The sequence below is a fragment of the Kryptolebias marmoratus genome, linkage group LG3 (genome assembly GCF_001649575.2).
Source record: "Kryptolebias marmoratus isolate JLee-2015 linkage group LG3, ASM164957v2, whole genome shotgun sequence".
NCBI classification, from domain to species: Eukaryota; Metazoa; Chordata; class Actinopteri; order Cyprinodontiformes; family Rivulidae; genus Kryptolebias; species Kryptolebias marmoratus.
Window position 1 is genome coordinate 15,015,778 of NC_051432.1, and position 24,525 is coordinate 15,040,302.

The 24,525-nt window shown below is 39.0% G+C and overlaps 1 protein-coding gene across 4 annotated transcripts in view; it reads right to left on the bottom strand.

The window, feature by feature from the left end:
- The window catches only part of fbxw7 (F-box and WD repeat domain containing 7), a 95,601-nt gene that overhangs the window by 46,582 nt on the left and 24,494 nt on the right, over positions 1-24,525 (bottom strand). For 3 of the 4 annotated variants that reach the window (XM_017407615.3, XM_017407599.2, XM_017407628.3), the window contains 2 exons: positions 19,907-20,155; positions 19,169-19,708 (listed from right to left, as the gene is read on the bottom strand). In XM_017407615.3, coding sequence (XP_017263104.1) covers positions 19,169-19,708; positions 19,907-20,086 — 720 coding nt within the window. In that variant the 5' untranslated portion in view covers positions 20,087-20,155. Of the gene's footprint in view, positions 1-12,945; positions 13,372-19,168; positions 19,709-19,906; positions 20,156-24,525 lie in introns of those variants that run through there. The other variant, XM_017407638.3, reaches the window with a different exon arrangement.

Below are 24,525 nucleotides of genomic sequence, written 5' to 3' on the forward strand. Positions count from 1 at the left end.
CATCATGTGTATTCAACAGTGACACACAGCTGTCATTAGCAAACCCAGTCCGAGGAGTTGCACTTCCTTTGGGTGGGAGTTCGCACACAATCGCTCTCTCCTGATTTGACCGTGTCTGATGCAGACGAGGAAGCTGGAAACAAGTTATTAATGTTTGCAGACGCCAGACAGAAAAGAAAAATGTCAACACTGTCGAGGCCAGGCACAAAAATCATCTGCAACTGCTGTGTTGTTGAAAGCGACTCGCAGCTTTGTGGAAAAACTCTGAAATCTAATGGAAGACATATCAACTTACATGAGCTTTTTAAACCATCAAATTGAGCTAGGGGATATAAATGCTCTTGATTTTGGATGTAAGCCACCAGGTCCTTTGGTAAACACTAAGTTATAACGTTTGTTGAATGGGCAATAATACAATTCGTTTTTTATCTTGATTTTTTCTTTATCTTTTTATTTACAAGAAAAGATCTGCTAAATTCAATACTTTCCTCTGACTATTTCTTGCCAGGGCTAATCTATTTTCTGACTGGAACGAGAAATGAAGACAAATAATGTGCTATAAATAAGCTGTAGGGAATCTGGGCAGTTTATGTCAATGTTGAAAGGCATTTTCACTTCAGCCTCCCTTTCTTGCATATAAAGAGCTAATTAATAATAATTTCTCAGAAGCAGAAAATGACATTTTATTTGAAACAGATGACTCATCATTAAAAAAATATTTGCTTTGTAAGTGAATCTTTATCTTAATGGAAAAAAACTGATAGTTGGGAGTCTTCAAAGCACGTTCAAATTAATGTTTTAAAATTATGTACGACATTAAAAGATGTTTTTCAATCAAAAAATAAATTAATTACAGCACAGGCTTAACACTGTAATAGACTTGAGTGTGATGTGATGTGTGCGAGGATGCAGCTCTCAGAGTCAGACCTGAGCTTCATGTTTTGACCCTACATTAAAGACGGGGTGCGCTGCTGCAGCACCGGGTCCTCAATCATTCCTGTGCTGCCTCTCGTCGCAGGCCAGTTGCAGCACTGACAACCACAATGCATCTTATGACGTGCAACCCACCGAACAACGGGACACTGGAGGCACTTTCACTCCCAGCCGCGTGGCAAAGAAATACTTTCATCAATCAAAGATTCTGTTTTTACTGGGAGAAAATGCCATGACTGCAAAATTACCGTTGACCTATGAGGGTGCGGCTAACCAGTCAACGCGCCTCAGTGTGGGTTAGTTAACCTGCTCTCTTGAGCAAAGTTTACTAACAATAGACAAAATGATCCATTGAGCCAACTTTGCTTTTAACTGAGTTTCTGAAGTATATTTAAACAAAATTACCATTTTATTTAACACTTTGCTCTCAAAATGAGTTGTTCCTTCAATATTTAAACAAAAGCTACACATCTCTCAGCACCAACCTTGTAAGGAAATGTTCTCAGGGATTTTTTTTTTTTTTTTTTTTTGGCACAATTACCACTGCATTAACCCTGTAGGGATGCATTATAAGAGCTTCCTCAGACTCTTAATGTATTGTTGAGTGCTCCAATCATAGCCATGACAACCTGAGCATTTATTGAAGCTCTTAGTCAGGACCGTCTGCTTGAGGAAAATGAGTGAATAGGAGAGAGAGCTGCAGCTTGAACGACAGCAGATGTGTGTCTGGGGGGGTGGCGGGACACGTGAGCAGCTTTTGCATAATAATTATAGTAAAAAGGTAGGGTTGGCGAGGGATAAGATTAGCCGTCATATATTCTTCAGGCACAGGAGACCAATGGGGGAAGTGTCTGTGATTTCACAACCTGCATTATTGTGGTGTAAACCGGCTGCCGCAGTAAGACAGAAGGTTTTTATGACGCTACGACCCACAGAGCTTACAGAGCAAGACAAATCAGACATGAAGGATGCACATAAAGCTGTGGCTGTTTGAACACTTGTGATTTGGCACAGGAAAGGTCCAGCATGACAGATTTAAAACCCCTCAACTTTAGGTTCCTGCTGCCCCCTAGAGGCAACAGGGGTAATCTGAGCAGCTGCAAACCTGGTGCAAACAGCAAGAAGGAAATGAACCATAGGGTTGTTTTTAAAAAAAGAGAAATAAGAAAGAAAAAAAAGGTCTGAAAATGTACGCATTTGGTGAACAAAAAAAAAAATCTGTCTTACCTGGACGTTATCAGCAAACCGTGACAGAATGGAGAAACATGAGAGATGGGGAAAAAAAGAGAATAACTTTTATTACCAAATTTGACCATGTAAAAATGTTAAGCTAAAGTACTTTGATTGTCTTCTATTAACAACACCTCCCTATTTTTCAACAGAAATAAGCTCTGAGAGGTTGCAAGGTGTTGGGATTTAGCAGATACCAATAAAACAAATAAGCTCAGCCTTTTAAATTAAAGAAGAAAAAAAATCTCTCGGCCTAAACGAGTCACTTCTCTGAGGTCTTAGAATTAAAATTCTTTGTGGAATCAAGTTGCAATAACAAGTTAAAATGAAGGTCTGTAGACCAGATCGAGCCGAACGGCAACAAAAACCAGGTGATAAAAATATTTCCTCGTTATGAACCGACACAAGTGGCTGATTGACTGTTTTACGGAATGCAAAGCGGATGGTGAGATTCCCAGCACTGTAATGAATGTGTTTGCTGTGAGTGCCTGATGAACTGCTGCTGATTAGGTGATGATTTTGGTTCCTTAGTTCCTTCTCTAATTGCAGAGACGAGTGTCAACACAAACTGTCTGAGCCTCAACCTTTCACTAAAATTAGAAAAGCAGTTTCTCTGTTATTCGGTGCCTCATCTCAAAATCCAGGATATTATTGCTGCAACCCTTTACAGTAGCATCAAACCAACTATTTCCAGTCGTGGGTTATGGCAGACTTCGTTCACGACAGACGTTTTGTGCTGTCATCATTGGGGGAAAAGTGTCAGAGGAAGGAGTGATGACTCAGTTCAGCCGAGCGCCTGAACGTACAAGAGCTGAGCCTCCTTTAGGAAGAAAGCAGAGATTTCCTTTTTTTATGAATATGTCTATGCTTCCCCAACTGTGACAATTTAAAATGCTTGCTTTGAAACAGCTCTAATACTATTTAAACAAGAGTTTTGTTCAGCCATTACACTTTATGGTCTGTAGTTTAAAGGCTTCATGCAGAACTCCCACTATTTAAAAATGGCCCAGGGGCTACATTTTTCAATACCACAGTAATGACAGGCTCTAATATTGTCAACTCTGCTTTTGGTGAAAGAAGAAAATGCATTTTACTATTCATCACTGGTACATAAATGCTGTACTGTTTAATTTAGGAGTGTTTTTTAAATATACTTCCAGTCCAAAAGGAAAGATCTGTGTGTGTCCTGTATATGAGCAGCAGGAGCATTCTGTCAAACCACACCAATGTACAGGACACACAGAAGCTTCTCCTAAAGTCAACAGCAAAGAAAACTGCTTGGAAGATGTGGTTACACTTCGTCCACACTAACAAAGCCGGTTGCTGTAAGAACAAAGGTCTTGTGGTACTTGTGATCAGGGATGCAGGTAATCTGTTGTTGCAGAACATTGTTTAAAGACAGGTTGAAGATTAGAAGTAATCAGAATGGTTTAAAGCCATAATAGCTGTCAAAATATGTGTATCACTTATGATTGAAAATAACCACTAAATTTGCATCCTCCACTATCAAAAGTCTGTAGCATGATTTTTAATAAATGAGCGAACTCAGCAGAGTCAGGACTCAGGACGAGTTCACTTCAGACAGTCTCGGTGTGGGACGGGTACCGAGTCAGTGAAATAAACCCCATGGGTAAACGTAAATGGAGGGAGAGCGATGGAGTCAGAGACACCGGATCGAAAGCAAAAAGGCAAAGTTCTTCTTCTTCTGATGAAAAGAAACGGCGACTAAAAGCTGTGAGGACAAGAGTCGACAGAAGTGGAGTCATTTTGGGAGAGGAAATCGAGCGGTAAAAACAGTTAAAGCAAAAGTTGGAGGTAAGATGAGCCGAGATGAGATATTTCAAACTCAAACAGGAGAATTTCCATAACTGGTCGATAGATTTGGCTGTAAACAAGGCGAGGATTTTTTTTTTTTTTTTTTTTACAAAAACCCTGATGAGTGTGAGTTAAACCCCCAAACAATCATTTAATGATGGAGAGGTTGTGTTAGAAGCATTAAAATTCAAATCTTATGCCTTTAATGATTAAAAGCTGCTCAGAAATAAAAAAGCTCATAATCCTTTTTTTTTTGTTTTATAAAACTATTAGGAGAATAAAACTACTTCCAATGAAAAAGTTCTAGATCCTGTTCTTTCAGTAAGAGTGAAATAACTAATATAACTAGTCTATTGAGACAATAAAAACATCAATACTGATTTGATTCTGTTTTTTTTTTTTACTTGAGGGGGGGTGGGGTGCATTTTAAAGCAGTTTAATTTGTTGCCATGTCATGTTTTTGAAAAGTTTGATGATTATTGGTACTGTGACTGGATGGGAGGAGAGAGGACCTCTTGTTTTGTGTCAACAGATGACAAACTGAAAGGCGTATTTTCGGCACCCATCCAGGTGTGAGGAGCCACAGTGTTTGGCTGATCAGAGATAAACTTAGGAAAAAAGGCTCCGTAAGAATGTCTGAAATGTCTAAATGAGAGCAAGAGTGATGTAAAAAAAAACCTATATAAAATGGTGGCACGGTGAGAGGTAATTATTTGTGAACCCTGAGTCAATTCTCTGCCAGGCAGGCGCTCATCCTTCTGTTCTGTGCCCACAGAGGGCAAGCTGAAAGGCAGATTTTCACTTTGATTTATTGGTAATGTCACGAAGGAGAAGTCTTTACTTCAGAAAGTCAACACACTGCCGCATATAAATAAAAGTTTTGACAAACTAAAGCATAACGCAACTATAATGAAAGCAAAAAAGAAAAGAAAAACAGAACTGTCCATAATAAGACCAACAACTCTAAAAACGCAACCTTCTGTTATTTTAAGCCTTCTGCTACAGAAAAGCCATTCATTACAGACGAGAGGGTATTTCCTGTCTGCTTATTTTTGTGGCTGTAAATGTTTTTGTTTACCTCAGTAACCCTGGGTAACCTACGATCAAATGAAACCAGAGTGATAACACCGGAGTTCTACAGAATTATAAACTGCTGTGCAGCGTTTAGGAGGTGATAAGCCTTCAGACCCGTTGACGCACATTGATCTTGAAACTAATTCCCTTTGATCGTGTTACATTTCATCGGTGGTACCTGTAGCAACGTGGCCCCTTGTGGTTTTAAGCAGATTGCTATTTTCGGTCTGAGCACAGCCTTCCTTGTCAGACCTGGAGGTATGACACGCCGCAGCCAAGGTCATTTAGAAATGAGCAAATTATAAAGATGGATGTCAAGGCCTAAACCTGGCAGCCATCCCATCATCCGTCACACAAGAGTACATACTGCTCAACAATGTCAAATTATGATCTGGGTCACGTGGAGAGACACAAACAGCTCGAAAGGAGTCCCTGTTTATCAGAGAGGATGCTATTTTTACCATTTCTTTTTACGTTTTCTTTTTCAGAGTTGCTTTTTTTTAAACTATATTTTCAACAAATTTTTTTAAAACTAATTTCACAAATTAATGCAGTGCACAGAAAATGTATTTCCAAATTTGTTCATCTCTAAGAAAAGTTATTTCAATGTTTCAGTTTGGCTCCAATGGTTTAGACCAACAATTTTACAAATCATCTTTTATATGTAATTAAGAGTGAAACCACAAGTTTTAAGATGGCTTTAAATGTCTTCTTTTAGTCAACAGCCCATAATATAGAAGATTTTGACAAGAAGCCAGTAAAGTATTTGTTCCCTGCCACACAAAAGTGCTGTTTATGTTAAGATAGGTTCCAATTTAAATACATAAAGACATCAATTTTCTATTTTTGTTAACATTCTTTACTGAGTGTATTCCTCTTGTTGATGAACGTGTACTCAAATTTCTTTGGAGCCACTTTGGCAGCTGAAAACACCTGCATATGAACTAAGATACATTAGAAGATCTAATAACTGCAAGTCAAAAGCAAGAACATCTAAGTTCAAGACTTATAAGTTATACTGTGCACAGTTTTAAGGAGAGAGATTTGATCAAAACAGACTTTATTGGATTATTTTAGTTTGTCTTATTTTATTTTATGTATTCAGACAATAAGTCGATTTGTAATTTTAAAGGAATGCTTTACTAAATTCTAGCCTTGACCAATTACCTAAGACCTGGGACCTTTAAAATGAAAAAAAGGGAAAACATCTTTAAGGTGACATTTTGCACCAGGTTTTTTTTTTTTACTGTAGCAGTTCAAGAGGGGACCACACTGGGACGCAGACTGCACACAAAGATGAGGCAAACTGTGGAGACATTTGCATCAGTTACAGCCGGTCAGCTACGTGTTCGCATGTGGCCTGCCCGCTTAACCAAATTATAGCAAGCAGGGTGATGTGAAAGGCAAAGGAGTGGCTTGCTGAAGGTCAAAGATAAGAAATGCTAAAACTCAAACAGGGGAAACCAAACAGGAGACCCCTTACAAACGTTGCAGTTACAGCCATCGGTAAATTGAGGAACACAGAGTGTTATGTATTATTTTTGCCTACTGGAGTTACAGAAATCATAAAAGAAGCTTCAGTTTTGTAGAGTCTCATAGTTTGCAGCCGTCATGAGATACAGCAGCCAGCTTGACTGATCCTGACAGGTTGTTGTATTATATTTTCTGGATCAGTGTGTTTACAAGAGTTTGTGCAGCGTTCAATATATTGTTACAGCACAACTATGCAAAAGGTCAAGCCCTCACCGGATGCTAGTCGCTGAGCTGCAGGGACTGAATTTCAAGCTGCATTTCAGTCCAAATGTGAAGCAAATTAAACGATGCGACTTTACAGAACCTACAGATCGGGTCCATTTCCAACCTGATTTGGATCAAATACATTATGTTGCTTTGTGTCGACCACAGGCTCAATTTTACATGGTTGCTCTGCGTCAAACCCAGCTGGGTTTGAAGTTAGTTTGAAGGACACCGATCCATTTTTATTACAAAGAAACTAAAGTGTTGTTTCGAACAGCTCAGTTGCTTTCCTTATTAAGATATTCATCCAAAAAGGTTTCTTTTATACAGCAGGACAAAGCTAAATGACAAATAATCACACCAATTACAACAAGACCAGCCCACATTTCAAGTTTTATGATGCACATTTCTAAGTCTGCCCCCAAGTGGCAGTGACATGCCACGTGTGGATGTTTGTGATGCTCCACCACAGAGTGGATGTAGAACCAAATATTTCAGGCACAAGTGTTTCAAATATCCAAACAGATGCCAATTTACTCACTGAAACAGGTGGGTTGCACTTATAAATGAACAAAAAAAGGGAATATAGAAACACTCCAAATCTGCTGTGTGACCTAAAAAGGGTCAACATCAACATTAGAATGATTTGTTGGGAGTGTTTTCATAAAACCAGGTGGCCTGTTCAGTCTCTACCCCGTTGAGCACAAATGAGGTTTATTTTCGTACCTGGAAATAAAGCGAAGTGGGTGTTTGTGTGTGGAAGATAAAAGGTTTGTGGCAAATTCATTTTTGCTCCAGGTGATTAGCTTAAAAATGTTTAGAAGGCGTGACACTCCTCTAAAGACGGGGTTCGTCTTTCCTCGGCTCCTGCCTCAGACCGTGGGAACTGTCAGTGCCTTCAGGCAGCCCTGTAACAGGTGGAAGCACACTGCGATCAAGTATGCACCGTTTGTGGAGCACCGTAACACATTTACTCTGTGCTGTACCACCAGCTTGAACTCAAGAGGCATTTAGATCAGGCTGAAATTAAACTATCAAGTGTCAGCTCTGGTTAAATGACAGTTTGACACGAAAAGCTACGAACAACAGAAAATCTGTGCAGAAAGCCCATGATGTGTAATATAATGCGCAGAACGACACTGCTGTACGTTTAGGCGGCTATTTGTTTCCAAACATATCAAAATACAATTTAGGTAAATGTTATTTAGACGCAGTCGAGCAGCTTTTGCATGGAAACTAAACGAGTTGTTTATCCAAGTCTGCAGTTAAATCGGGGGTAAACAAAAGTGTTTGGCCGATGTCGGTGCTCGGTAGCTATCCGACTGGATCCGTATGCTCCCTGGAATGGGACTGCTTCTCAGAATAGCCAATGGCAGATGCTTTCCCTCTGTGTTATTTGCAGCCCAAGGGCAATGGAATCCACCAGCCTGCAGTGCGCTGCGGTGTGGGCTTTAACTTTACTTCAAAAGGACAAAGATCAGCCAACTTCACTCGTTCACTGATGAAACTTTATGTTAAGTTTGTAAAAATGGAATCAAACATTCCTAATGACTATGTGTATTAAACAGAACGATGTAGGGCCTAAAACGTGGTTACACTGCGATTCATGTTATACATTATAGGTAATAATACTTTGCAACACCGTTCGTTAGTATCATGAGCATACATGAACGCTCTGTCTTTTTTTTTTTTTTTTATAATTCTCAGATGTGTGTTTGTTCATAAAGTTCCAAAACATCTTCAATCTTGTTTCTGGAATGTGAGCGTCTCAAATGTCTACTATTTTAAAAGACGAGCCATTCAAGAATCGGGTAAGAATAAAAGAGAAGCTTAAACTTTTATACGTAAAAACTTAAATGTTTTAACTTTGAAATCAATTTTTATAAATTTACAGGTACACAAAAATATATACCTTTTTCCTTTATCATCAGTTACAAATATTTTAATTTTCTATATGTTCTCATAATTGTTTGTTTGTTTGTTTTTTTTAAGTATTTTAAGTACTTGTTGTCATTTTAGGTCATTTTAAAAGTACATTAAAATAAATCTGTTTCTCCTGGCAAGATAAGTACAGAAATACAACTTTTATGACTAAAGATTTCAACATGTCTTACTTGTAAGAGAAATGACCTCAATCCAATTTTAGATTTTTTTTTATTTTGGGGGAATATTCCAGTAAGAACTACTTCTATCAAGCAATTCAAAAGCAACATTAAACTAGAAGAGGATCTCTCTTAAGCTTCATGCCAGCTTCCCTCCAGCGTATTACAATGCATTGCATCAGTAATAGAAGAAAATGGGAGAGAAAAAAAATAAATAAATAACACAAACTTGGAAAGACTAATTTGTTTCATACCTAGTCGAACACATTATTATGCATTTGGCTCTATGTAAACAGTATAAAAATAGTTAAAAGGCCTGGTTGTGTTTGCAGAGCCGCATGAAGCCATCAGCCAAGCTTTGGTTTCTTTACAACATTCGTCTACAGAGACTATCAGCAGCGAAGGCAGCTGCTCCTCCGGGGCAGCGAGCTTATCCAACATGACTGCGGTGGAAAAAACGAATATGGGGGAGATATAGAGGAAGTAAAAATTAAAAACAACACTGTTGCACCTAGAATGAACACAGAGTATTGTTTAGAATAACTTAAACAGTGTTTTAAAGAGCATATAAACATTTGCATTGCATATGAAAAGGAGTTAACTCAACATGCTTGATGGTTTCTGCAACTTTAGCTTATTTTTACACATAACCTAAGAAAGAGCTTTATTAATTTGTAATCTTATTTAAGTTGCAATTTGAACCGTGTGCACCCCACTACCTCCACGTTATCTAATAAGGCAATCACATTCAGATTGTCAGTGGACATGTCATCTTTACAAAACAGCATAAGTACAGAAAATACACGTACACAGCAGCAAAGACAAAGACTGCATGGCTGAAAGGATTTTAAACAACAAATACTTAAAGACAGTAAAGTTAGCTGAAGTGAAATTAAGGTAAACTTGAACAGTGTTGACAACTTGAGCCTCATTCAGATCATCTGACCTCCAAGTAGCAGGATCCTGTTTTATATCATGTCACTATCGTTGTCACACAAATCTGTGTATGTTTGTTCTTGCTGTTTTAAGGATTGTGTTCTCAAATATAAAAGGTATGGCTGTTTTTTTCCCCCAATGCAAATAAAGCCCTTTGCGATGATCAAGAATTGACTAGAAACATCGGAAAATTAGGGCTTAGTCTTAAAAAAAAAAAAAACAGATGAAATGCCAACAACTTGCAAACAGAGCAAAAGAATTTACAACAGTCACATTCCTCTAAGAAATGTGTCAACGGACATCAGAAAGGGGAACCCGGACGATGCAAAGGAAGCTGCTAAAGAAAGTTCAACACACCCACAGCACCTGCTCAAGTAGCAAATGCATCTTGCTGCTGGCTGTTGATGCGGACATAGCTGCAATGGGCACGTCCAGATTGCCTTACTCGATAGGCCCGCAGTGCAGGGTGTGGTGGGTGGCAAAGTGGTAACGCTGCTAAAATGTCTCTGCTCTTAATCTATATCTTGATAGCCATTTCCTGCAACAGCTGGACACCTATTCTGGGCATCGGAAATACAGCTCATCCTCCTACTCATCAGTCTTCAATCTAACATTTTGTCCTGGGACTATTTTTATTTATTAGTACTTGACTGACAAGCTGAGGAGTCATGTTAATCTGTTCATGTATCTTTAAAAAAAAGGAAATGGTACAAAAGATCTTTTTGACCATTTTGAGCAAAAGGAAAAAAGGAATCAGATCATTTGAAAATATTCAAAATGGAGCTTGGATGAGAAAGAAATTAACCAACTTTAATGAAGCGTACAGACCATGTAAATTAAGGTAAATTAAGTTAAACTATACCACAAAGACCAAGGAATATCCAGGCTGTGCTATTTATTGACCGCTGCCACATGCGCAGGTCAAGCCACGAGGCTTTCGCTCCACTTACGTCAACAGGAACAAGAACTCCCTGAACTCGCCGTGTGGACCTTTAATTTAGTTTCCAAAGTATAACTTGCAAACAAACCGAACATTGCAAAGCGTCCAACCATTTCAATCAACGAGCAAAAAGTTTAGGAGCTCAACTCAACTCCTGTCTCTAAATTCTTTGTTCATTTCCTTCTTTTTCCTTCAATTAATGTGCATCCTGCTGAAACTAAAACCCCTCTTTTGTTCTTACTATTCCTACATCTTAAGTGTTTCATTTGTTTATATTTTTTAACTGAAGCACAATTCAGCAGACAAGCTAAACTTCACAACCAATGTCAGCATGCGTTTAATCTAACATGCTCTTGAGATAAGTAGCTAATAATAAACAAGAGGCATATGTAACAGCACCATTTTCATTTTTAAATTGAATTTCAGTAACTTCAATTAAAAGAAAAAAATGCACTGTTGAATTTCTATAAATGACAGAAATTTATACCAAAAAATAAATTTGCTTCAATCTACATTTGTCTGTTGTGATAATGTACCAACACTCATTAATATGAAACTTTTTAGGCATAATAGAAAAAAGTCTGAAACATAAACTGTCCTCATGTCTACATTATTTTATGAAATTAGAAGGTGCAATCCCAGCAATAAGAGTCCACAGAAGTTACAAAAACCTAAATGTACCCAAATGAAGCCGACATGTTCACTGCAAAATTCTGTTAGAATATAAAACCGCAAACTATGTATGCATGAGGACCTTTTAACAGAAATACGAAGCAAAGTTTTCAGTCTTTAGTTTTAATACAAGGCTATGCTAAAGGCTAAAAACAGAACAAGAAACCAGATTAATTATATTTAACATTTTAAAATTTGTTGTTACGTAAAGCTACTAAATCTGCTGCAATAATATTCTCCATATTCTTTCAACCATTCATAAACTACTACAATGAAAGGCCTAATTAATACTTCATCAGCTCTTTTTCTGTGATCAACACAAAAATAGGAAAAGATTACGCTGACACGGCAAAAACTGTAGCTCCGTCTGAGTCTTTCACTTTAATACTTCTTTTATCACAATTTCAAGATTTTTTTGGACAAATTGGAGAGTTATGCGACCGACTATTGTCTTATCTCAGAGAAAGAAAAGAAAACGCTCCAGGATGTAAAGAGTTGAAATGTCCTCTAGTGCAGAGTAAACAAACCGGGGCCTTAAAATGGAAACAGCAACCCAGGTGTTATGTTGCATCTTTTAGAGTTTGCAAAACTAACAGACCATGAAGTGTCTGGTATGCTCTTTAATGCTAATGGGAATAAGTTTAAGATAAAAAACAACTAATAGGAATTCTTTCCCACATTTAAAATCAACTTCAAATATATGGTTTGCTAAGTATTTTACACTTACAGAAAATATTTTCCCATAATCTTAATAAACAATGAAAATAATAAAATGGATTTTTTTTTTTTATTAAAAAACAGCCTCTTGTTAAAAAGATATAAAAATTATTGGTATACACTGTTTTTAAAGTCCAGTTATGTTGTGTGTGTGTATATATGTATGAAGTTTGAACATTAGGTTGGTTTAACTGGCTTCTTACACATTTCCTAAAACTCATTCTGGGGTTGGATTCATTGAGGTGGCAGCTTTCTTGACACGGTTGTCCCATTTCATTTATTTCAAGACATGCTTTACATTATGCTGAATTAGTTCGGTAGGAATGTGAAAGTGGACTAAAATTACTCTAAAAATAGGCTCTCTGCTTCAAGTCTTTTTAAGGTTATATCTCGGGGTTCGTCATCCACCACGAGAAGTCAAATGTAAATCTGTGTGCGAATCCCTCAATCTAGACATGAACGTAACGGCAGACAAAAACAAAAGACATCGGTCAAGTTGGGACAATTTGTAGCACAACTTAAAAGGTTGTTTTTAGAGTTGGGTCAAATTTGATGAATTGGGGAAATAAATACAAGCTGCATTGTGATAAAACAAGAGAAAATAATTAATAAAATTAAGCAGTTATCTTTACTTTTTAAATTTCCATCTTCAGGGCAAAAAAAGCTTTAAAAATGAAAACTTAACAAGGTGAATAAGGACAACTCTTTCCAGTGATCTTTGACATTTGGGGAATGGGTCATTAAAATGAAACCAAACTGCGTAGCTGGCCGTTGACGAGCGGTACTCACCCGCCTACGACAGAACGGTAAACCTTGAGCAATGATATTGATGCTGAATATCTTGAGTACTTTCTGAGGGGGCAACGACTGGGCGGCCATGTCCTTGGGGTCTGCCAGGTTGAGCGCCGGGCTCTCCGGTGGGATTTGCGGAGCCTTTTCTTTCCCACGGGCAGCATTTGGCATCTTTTTCTGAGTGCCGGACGATGAGAAACGGGGAATAGGGCAATGCCGCAGCATTGCAAAACAAACTGTCTAATGGGTCATGTCCCAGAAGGAGCCCCTCGAACGCTGACCGACTAAAGCTGCACGTAGACGGCTTTTCTTAAACAACTGTGGCACCTTTCCTGGACCTCCAAAGCATTGCGCAGATGTGTTAAAGCTGTGCTTGCTAGACCCTGTCCTGACTCAGAGCTCACCCACCCTCTTGACTGGCACCCTTTAAAGTATCTCCGGGCTGTGAGGTCACTGCTGCAGCCGAGCCAGGCGGAGCTGCTGATATCAGGGACTGAAAAGAGGATGGACCAACTCTGCCTCTCCCTCTCAGCCAGGCACTGTGGAATCTGCTCTCATGACCCCTCGGCGGTGGAATGTGAACCGGGACTCGTCTGACGCAGCACACGTGTGACCGGGGAGTTTCCTCATTGTGGTCACTCTGCGACCTCTTAGGTCTGTCCAAAAAGGGCGGCCCGTATCTCAGAGCCCAGTTGAGTTTATTCCATCAAAACAGACAGCTTCCGACAGACATTCTGAATCATATTCATCAACATCAGCGCTGAAGCTAGGATTTGTGACATGCCAACTTTCTGTAACAGTTCCAAAGTATCAAAGAATGTCAATAAATCTGTCTCTGTCATCAATGAGGCTTAGGATATTTCAGGAGAAGATCGCAGTTAGCCAAGATTAGTATGTGTGACATGTACTCTTAGGCAAGGATTCGCTTGAACAGAGTCAAGATGGAAGGACTTTTAGGTGTATTGAAGTGTTTTGCGTTAAGCTACAAAGACAGTAAAAGCAGCAGGACGTCTTTGCGGTTCAATTAAATCTAACTACACAAGCGTTTATCGGCAAAGATGTGAAAATACGAAGGTGCCCATGACGGCAAGTAGTGCACCAGCAGGGAGTTTATGCCATTTATGCTAAATGCCTCAGTCCTCAAACAAAGGACAGTTGGCAGAGTTGAATCAACACACTGAGTGCAAAGCAAAATATCATTTCCCTGTGTGTGTTTAAAAGTTTAAACAGCCAACAACAAAAGACCTAAAGGACTTAGGCGCTCTTCTATTCTCGCATCCACTATTGTTTGAGGAGGATTAGAGCACAGCGAGGGGCCCTAACACAGCAGCCGAACAGTCAGACGTTTCAGACCCTGGGTATCAGTTTTTAACTGAATGTTCACCCCAGTTGGAGTAAGTTGGTGCCTTATCGACAGCTGTTTATCCAATTGAGCATGTAGGACTGAAGGCAGAGGCAGCTGGTGGAAAAATGCCATCTAGGGAATTCAGCCACTTAGAGAAGTATTCACAAGCAAAACATACAATCACGGTAATTTCACATCCTGACACATTCTCAGCTTGCTTTCTGATCAGCGTGTGAAACCTAATCAAACTTATAAACATCTTAATAGAAACTAAGGTCATAAAAATTATGGCTTATGTTTATTTTAATTGGAGATTTTGAGGTTTCAGGAGGTAGGATTACATTACATTTTCAATAATCTAACTCTATTCTGATCTTTTTATAAATAATTTAAGAAAAGTATAAAAGACCAACATTCCAACAATAAGAATTCAGGTGGTAGGACAGCATGATAAACAATATTTTTAAATAATTTACTTTTTTTATTATTAAAGACAACCACAATTTAAAAGCTAGGGTTTTAATGATGGCAACAAGCCAAAAGTGGCTTATTGCCATCGTAAAGCTGTTAGCTCATCAATCCAGTTAGAATTAACTTATTTCTCCAAACTGAGGTTGTTTAAAAGGATATTTACAACAGGTAAGATATTGTTTAAAATGTTGCCACAGAACTCCACTTGGTTCGATTGCTTTAACTTCAGATGGGTATTTTATTGTTTGCACATCAGTTATGAGCCTGCGAATTGTAAATGTTAAAATCCATCATTTTATCTGACATTCTTGCTCTAACATAATCAGTTCTGCAACACAATGGATAAGAAAGTTGTCTTTCAAACAGGCAGCTGTGCAGACTGAACTCAATACGAGGGAATGAGCTACGTAACAGCGCATTACCATATGCTCCAAAAACAAGAATGTCTCATTTCTAAAAAGGTGTCTGACGCCTTTAGGCTATTTTGAAATTGTACATTTCCTATTCAGCCCATATTTGGAAATGACTGAATATGAAAATTTTATATAAGAGAAAATGAACAGACCAAATTGCTGTTGCCATACGGCCGGCGGGCGTGAAGCAACCAATGAAGCGGCTGCTTGTTTCTGACATGTTGCAGAGGTTACTTGAGCTTTCAGACTAATCTTAGTTCTCTTTAAGCCATGTGAAAGACACACTATTCCAGTCTGCAACATCATCATCACCATCATCATCAACCCCATTCAGCTTCTTCAGCTGAAGGATAGCGTGTGCATTTCTGCAATACTCATCCATAATTAATAAAGTATTTCAGTTCCATATTATATTGCTGTTTCTATCAGATGATTCAAGAACTTCCAATGTCCTTCACCTTCATTATCCAGTTTCTCCATGACCCAACAGTCAAAACAAAAACTCAGAGGAGATTCCTCAGATGAATGATGGCAAAGTGAGGAGTTTCCACAGTGTTCACTAACTCGGTGTTCTGGCAAGGGAGCCTGGATCACGTCTTCTCATGACAAAGTGCAGTTTTTAGCATCTTGTTTAGAAAGGCATGTTCAGCTCTGGTAAGCCTAATAGAAATATAAACAATTACCCTGAGGCAGCCAAGATAAATGGCAGGATTAAAACGAACAAAAAAACAAATTACTATAGTACAAACATCTAACATAATCATGTATTAAAACAAGAAAGCCAGCACATAAATGAATATCTGAACTGCTTTTTTTTTTTTAAAGACAACTGCTTTATGCTTCTTCTCTTTGCAGTCTGAGGTGAGACATACCAATACAGTGCTGAAGGCAAGAAGTCAAGAATGTTTGGCTTCAAGTAACGCAGCACGATGTCAAATCACTTTCAGCTCCAAAGCAGCTAAGGTGACGGGCATAACTTCACACACAGGCTCAGTAAAAAAGGAGAAACTGAAACTGTGGACACGGCACATGGGATTCTAGATACATTTATAGTATTTAGGTTAAATCGTTATCTTTATTAAGTATTGTGAAAAGGCTGTAAAAAAAATAAAAACATTTATCTGCCCAAATCATGTGAGACAAATTAAACTGCCAAACAGCATCCAACCTTCTCATGTGCATTTTGACCCGAGCATAAACGCTGCCAGCTACCGCTTTATTTCTTTAAAAATAATTAACTTTGTTTTTGTTTTTTGAGGAGTGCTCATTTCAGCTTATATTGTGTTAATACACAAAATGGAATGAGTTGAGGAAAGGAAAGGAAAGGAAATGAAATTAAATGAAATGTATATAATGTACCACGAACCGAAGAGCTATAAATTAGCATAATAAAAACCTAACTTTCATTCAACTGGCTCCCTCTGGTGACAAAGGCTAGAACAACAAGGATGTAGTGACTCCAAAGTGCTCAAGTGAGTGTGTACGCAGACGGTTGTGTCTCTTTTAACCCTGTGCCGAACTGGGGACAGACCCAGCCCCTCTCACAATTCTGACTGCTGGGACCCCCAGCCCAGCCCATAACCCTGAACAGGACAAAGCAGATGTAGAAAATGGGTAAATGAAGAATCCAGCATGCTTAACATGCAGCAAACTTGACATAGTTCCCACGAGTCTCGGCCAGAATAGATATTTTCGCCATGCTGGTAGGTAAGCGCTAGACAACGATGGCTTCAAAGCAAACTGAATCCAAGTATTTACTTACTCTTGACCAATGTACCAGGGAAAGATATATGCAGAAGATCATTACTGTCGGGACTGACCCATATGGAGTGAAAAAAAAGTCAAGCAAACCCGACAATTTGCCGCCCATCTCATAGTGCCTACACCACAGAGGAGCTACATGGCCTGAAAGCAATGGACTCATAAAATAAGTGTTTCAACAGATTTATAAAGGATGACTGAACTCTCCATGTTAATAACAAAGTTCTGGTTACTGGCAGGGTAAGTAATATGATCATACATGTAGGCTTACCTTGTCAACAGTGTGTTTATGGCTTAGAATGGGACGTGCTTCGTAACTATCAACTATCAACAGTTTTTATTGTGCAAATGTCATATCACTGACAAAATCCTTTAACTTGAAATTTAATTCTTTAACCATAATGTTAGTTTCGGGGTTTAGCACATAGCATAGCTGAGTTATCTACAGTAGAGACATTCAGAATCATGAAACCGGTCATTCTAGCACACCATCCAGTTTAGGCTTTTTAAAATGTTACTTTTACTGGAATAAAAATGGTCCGAGCAGATCTGATCCTTGCGGTTGGTGTTTGCCAGTCAGACTGACAATCCGCACCTAACTCCTCCGTTTGAGGTCCTGACCTTTGGAATGTAATGAAAACTACACTTTACCAAACCGTCTGCACATATAGAACATTTTTTAATCCAACATGAAACAGCCATTGCCACTATAGTCAAAAAAAAAAAAAAAACGTCTCCTCTGAAGTGGTTGAAGCTGTTGCGTACTGCAATGGTGACGAGCGAGGGGGAGCGTCTGGAAGTGTGACGTCACATGGGAACCAACATTACGAAGACAGATGAACAACGACAGTAAGGCTACCAGTTGTTTTGCAAGTAGTTGTTATTCTGTGGGAATTCAAAAACAATTTTGATTTTACCAACAAGAAAAACGACCAGCTGAGAAACGAACCATGCACAGGCCCAGTCAAATGAAATGAGTGTTCATGAATACACATTATGATAGCGACTAATGAGTTACTAACATGTGGGAGGACTACAAGAGTTGGTCTTTTGTGGTTCATTTCTGCTCATGTCAAGGCCAGTGTGTAGGAGATGCAACATAAAATATGCAAGTTACATTTTATTTGGAAATGTATCCAACTGCTCTCATTAAAGAAAATATGTGACCCGTGCAGACAAAAGGAGTATCAATGAGGATATTTTCAGTGTTGAGTTATTATTATTATATATATATATATATAAAATGTCATTTTGCTAGTTAATCCATATTTCCATGCATGAGCCACCCACAGCTCAACAAAGTGTGTGAATTCAACAACAAAGCCAGATGGCCACTCAAAGTGACAAAGACCCTGACAAACATGTCTGGTCGTCTGCTGCGTCAGTCTGCAGGAGGCACCTGGGAGCAAAATCTAACAGCTACATTTAACAACATGAGAAGCAAGGGCAGCATCTGAATCAAAGGCCACAGCAAAGAAATGAAAAGTAAAAACTAGAGAAACTATTTTCTCTAGGGGAAAAAAACCTAAAGTAAGAGTTCTCATCTCCTGAACAGCTGACCTTTTTCATATAGGATGGGCTAAAACATTGGCTTAACATTGGCAGAAGTAGTCAGATTACAAACAAACAAAAAAAGAAAAAACACAGGAAAACAATAATGTGAATCCTGAACCAACACTCGCATAATAGAATAAAATAAAAGAAAATGATCTTGAAATAATTCTGAAAACAAACATGGCAGTCAAAAAAGCTTCTACTCTTGAACCCCAGTCATAAAACCTTACATAACTCAGGTTTTAAAGGTGCCATTAGAGCCCTTTAAACATGTGTCTTTGGACCTTAGACCAACACAGTAAATCAGACACTTTAGTCTAAATCAATCAAACCACTATTCTAATTTTCAAAAACTTCAAGATTTGGCCACTGGCTGATGTGCTTTGCATTGTAATATTTAGGCCTCTAGGTGGAGCTGCTGACTTAAATAAGGACAATGTGGTGCCAGTTCAGAGGATGCAAGGGGGTTTAACTCGGTGATGTAGAAAGAACCTAAATCCAGCTTTTAGGTCACTTTTTTGTCATCAGTTTTATGATCAGCGTATTAAATGCACACCACATCTATTCAGCTTGACCTTCAGCTAAACAGACATGATGAAAACTACCCCTCACACACTTTAACTCCCAGAAGAGTTTTTATATAAAAAGACTAAACTTGTGTGTTGTGAAAACTTACCTTCTTGGAAGAACTTTGGCGTGTACATCCCGAGTCCTGATTATTATTGGGGGCAGACACATTGTTCCTGAGAGAGGGTGAGCGTAGCCCTTCTTCCCCTTCTCCGCCCTCCTCCTCTTCCTCCTCCCTCCCGCTCTCTGCCGAATGTTCAAACTCATCACTGTCTTGGTCCATCTCCTCATCGTCGTCCTCCTCCTCGTCCTCCTCCTCACCCTCTTCCCTCTCCTCCTCCTCCCTTCCGGGTTCCTCCCCACCCTCTGTCCTCTCTTCCGTCTCCTCCTCCTCCTGGTGGCTGCTGCTGTTGTTGTTCTCCTCCTCTTCCTCCTCGTCCTCCTCGTCTTCAAGGTGCGCCTGGCCCCGAAGCGGTCTCTGCCCCGCCCCCCACATCCACCGGGCTCTTTTATCCTCCCCAGTCACTTCATTCAGCGGGCCTCCCCTGCCTTCCTCCCCCTCTTCCTCTCCTTGAGGGCCGTTGCTGGCTCCTGACTCGCCGGGTGCCCATGGCTGCTCCCTCTCATCATCAACCTGTGACGCCTCCGGCTGTGAAAAGCCACAGAAAGAACAACAATAATCCCACAGGAAAATCAATCTGTTGTGCTCCTATTTGCAAAGATGTTGAGGCAAACTTAGAGGACGTTTATGTAACTTATTCAAGTAATTTTTCTAAAAGTCTTCACAAACACCCCTGAACTACTTCCTGTTTAAAAGACTTTTGCATGAAAACAAAACTGGGCTCACCCTCTGGTGCAGCTGCTCATTTTCCACAACCACCCGGTTGATGTGCTCATCCTCGTCGCCCTCCTCTGCTGCCTGCTGGGGTGCCCGGGCCGTGGAGGAGGCGTTACCTCGCACTGCCTGTCCCCCGGGGCCTCGACTCCGCCTGCTGCTGCTGCCCCCCGACAGCAGATCCTGGTTCATTTCCAAAAGCCAGCTTGCTACCTCCTGAACCTTCGCTAGGCTGTCTGAGGAGGGGAAGGGCTTGACATTCTGCAAAGACACACAAAAGTAACATTAAAGACAAACGCTCCAATCTTGCCATAAGTTGTGCTAAAAGAAAAGGAAACCGCTCACAAGAAGGTTATTACATTTGGATACTTTTTTTCATAATCTTGCAGATGTTTTTTCTAAATATTACTGACATGGAAAATTAGTTCTTGGGAACATGCTCGCATTGCTCAGCAGGAGAAAAGAAATAATGATGGCAGGGATTGTGTTTTGCTTCAGAACACACAAGACTGGATGCACTAGCTCAAACAGATAGATACAACAGCCTTGGGAGCATTTGAAATTCCAGAAAAAGCCAATAAACAAAGCCTGATCTGTCAAAAACAAAAGAAAAATATTGTTTAACTGTAGCAATAGCTTGAGTGCCGAAACTCTGAGTTTACAAACACGCAGAGATAGGTCTGAGATATCTAAAACTACATGCAGAATTAAACAAAAGTAACGACTTTTGCCATCAATCATCTTGTCCCTTATATGCTGAGTAGCAGACCCAGAACTTCAGATGAACGCGAAACAGAATAGAGCTTATTAATATTAAAATGCAAGTTTCATAGAAGGAAAAAAACACATTATTGTTCTGAATGCCCAAACTCAGAAAACTGGAGCTTTTTGTTCACACAGAGTCAAGAATGGAGGATGAGGCTGAACTTCTTCATTACCAGAAGCTTGAGAGCTGAGTATAATTCTTTAACCCAAATAAAAATAATGATATAATAACCTAAAAGCCAACTTATTTAAAGATGGAGTATCATATGGCATTATTTGACTTTTACTGAACACACACACTTCAAGCAATCACTCTGTGCATTGATTTAGATCCATATAACTTGGGTGCTGATAAATAAAATTCATTAAGATCAAAGAGGTACCTTCTGTCATTCAGTATTGTCAACAACCAAGAATGGTACCATTATGCAGACTTTCCTGCCCAACCTTTAAATGTGAAGCATTTCTTATGGTTTTCAGCTTATGTGGCAGTTTACTATTGGCAAATTGAAATCAGTGGTTCCATACCATCTTTTAGGTTGCAAACAATCTGTGTCGCAGCAGCTTTAAGGGTTCCAGCAGACATTTTAAACGCTCATAAGAGGTCTGTAACTAATCTGAACTGTGACTAATTAGAAATCAGCTATGCTGACTGCATTTCCCAATCTCCACAATCCACTACACAACAAAGTAGAGAAATACTTTGAGGATGCTCATATTTTTTCCATTTCAGCTCCAACCAAGCTTCTTGACCTTGAGGGAAAAGTTACCGGTCCCTTTGTGAGACTTCTTTTCCTCTTTGGAGCATAGTCCCAATGCTGCTGTGGTGGGAAGCATTAGACCTATCTCAGATTGCACAGCCCCCTCTCTAGGGACTGCCAGTCCATAGCAGTGAGCCTAGAAAAGGAAGGCTATGAATAGCTAAAATTTCTCTGCCTTTTACTGGAACACGCAGGATTCTGTAATCAGTGTCCTTAACACAGCTTGAAATGTGCTGCTTGTTGCTGCTCAGACAGCTGTGAGCTGTGCAAACACACTGTGAAACAGACAAACCGGAGAAAAGCCCAGCATACAACAAACAAATTAAATGTCGCTTAGCAAAGATTTATTTATTCTTTTAATCTAGCAGTGTCAGAGTTGTTGTTAAAAAAAATCTAACATTTAAACAATAGCAACTAAATCCACAATCTGCTAGTCTTTTAAAGCTTAAAACCCGATTTAAATTGTGTTTTGGTGAACCTGAAGTGAAGGAAAATTAGATTCTTGCTACACGTGGCCTTTAGCATGCTCACAAGTTTCATTCATCAGTCTCTATTCTTAGTCCAGCTGGAACCGTGAAGTGGGCAAAAATAGCTTTGAGGAATAGAGGAGGGCAGGTGTGAATTTGTGTCCTCTAATAGAAAACGTCAGAGAACAAACACAGAAAACAATATCAGAGCTGTTAGGATAACAAGAACAAATGTTTACTTTAGGGTCTGACAAACAGCCTTATTCATCATTGGGGGGAGAGAGAAATAAAGGATGTTGCTTCTGGACAAACAAGATCCAGGTTTTCTAGAAGAGAACTGCAGCTCCTACCCTGAATTCAGTCATAACAAAAACATAAAATAATTCAAACTACTATTGTATTAATAAATCACATTGTCTACACTCTTACTTTTAAACTAGTCCCTATTCAGGTAGGAAATAAAGGGTCTGGCCACAAAAACTGAAATTACTACAAAAAATCTTCATAATTAGATAATAAACAAGAAAAATATATTTCAGTGAGCGCATAACTCTGAATCACGATGCTTATCTGATTTACCTCAACTCGTATTTCGATTTACAAGGCATTGGTAAACAAAACTCATGAGAAAGTGTTGGTGGAAACAACTACAAATATATCTAAAAGAAACAAGGACATGATCAATTTATGTCAACAGGAAGTAGATCAATATAACCTGTATTTAATTATAAACAAGTGTTTGACAGATTTTTAGGCCAATGTCTCACCAAATTCTGAAAGACATTCATGAAAGGAGTAGTTATTAATTTAGTGCGTTAAAAATGTCACAATACGACCAACAACTTTCACTTGACTTGACCTGAGGAACACGACAGCACTTATACTGATGTCTAGAGTTTGTGGGTGTCAGGAAATTGGAGAGAACAGTTGATTGGGAATTTTAAAAATTGAAAAAGGTAAATTAATGAAGAGGGCAAAGTGATGCTGGTTGCTGAGCAACAGCGGAAGAAAAGCATTAATAAGAGCCTGTACGGGAGCCACTCTGGATCATGTGACAAAAGCCTAAAGATATCTAAAGGACAGTTGTTCAGAGGCTGAAAGTAAACAAAATTTAAAAAAAATTTGTTGTTTTGGCACTGCATTAAAGCATGTAAACACACAGAGAAAGAGGAGGAAGAGGAGGATGACCTAACCATGGCAAAATATTCTAAAAAGACATGTTTTGTGTTTAATAACATACAGCATGTAGCTTTGGTGGTCCAACACCACCATGCTTGGTTGCAAAAGCATACAAAACTAGAAATGCTTAAAGCCTGGACTAAAAGAAACCTGACACAGTGATACATTAATTGGACTGTAAGTGTGCAGCCTTCATGTAAAACTGCTCTGTGTGTTTGTGGCGGGCAGAGACTGTACAACCATTTGTCACCATCAGAGCCAGATTTGACAGATTCCATCAGCTTGCATAACATCCCATCAGTGCCAATTAATTTGCTAAGGCAAGCCAATCTATCTGCATCTTGACAAGTTATTTTATATCTAATTGTAAATGAATATGGTTAAAAACTTTTTTTAAATAAGACAAGCCATCAAGCAACATTACTTATCAATTAAACAGCTGGAACTCTTCCTACCTACACTTGTTCGTAAGACAGGAACAAGCCTGTTAATTTAACAGTTTTCACGTTCACCTTCAGTATTTGTATAACAATATTATGTTTACAGATTGTGTATTGTAATAAGTGTCAAAAAAACAAAACCCTGAAATAATGGAAGCAAATCCTTCATGTTTTTGCTGCTGTTAAGCTGTTGGTGGAACTCCATCTGCTCACATGTGCCTTTAATCATTTCACTTTTCATGGAGTTTAAGGAGCAAAGCTTTGTCTGTTTATTAAAATAACAACATGCACAATTTATGCTCCCTGCCTGCAGTGTGGCAGTGCAGTTTAGTTTTTGGTTACAGTTGCTACGGCAGGATAAGAGTTTCATGACAAACTGGTGTTTTGCATTTAAAGACGGGTCGTTGCAGCAAGTATATTTCGGACATAGGGATTTGGACAACCTGTAGGTAAAAACAATTGTGCCTCTATGACACCAGCTTTATATGAACAGCTTTGAAGACGCCGTTGTACTGCAACGTAAATTAAAATGTGCAAAAAGCTTCTTTTCTGAGTTGCTCCGTTACCTGTCAAACATTTGGTTCGGAAAAAGCGGCCACAGCGCACGCGCGCTACTGTCTGAAAATAAACCATGAAACTGTGTGGAGGCTGACTGAAGTGCAATCTAACCATAGCTGTGATGTTTTCGAGCTGGAAGGAAGTAATTGACATGATCCAGGGGTGTTCGAAGCCAACGTGAAATATCAGGACGGCAAACGATTTTAACTGTTCAGTATCAACCAGATACCCAGAAATCTATTTTGTGATTCGAGCAGCGTCAGCTTTGAGTACCACGTTGATTAAGCTACAAAAGACAGTTGCAACTTCCAGTCAGTTTTACAACTACAGTAAACTGACTATCATTTGGTAAGATAAATGTTAAAAGTAGCAAAAAAAAAAAAGAAAAGTAAAAAATGCTGCTTCAAGTTGATTCCAAAAATTATTCACTTTTCTATGTAGCCTTAATGATTACTTTCTGA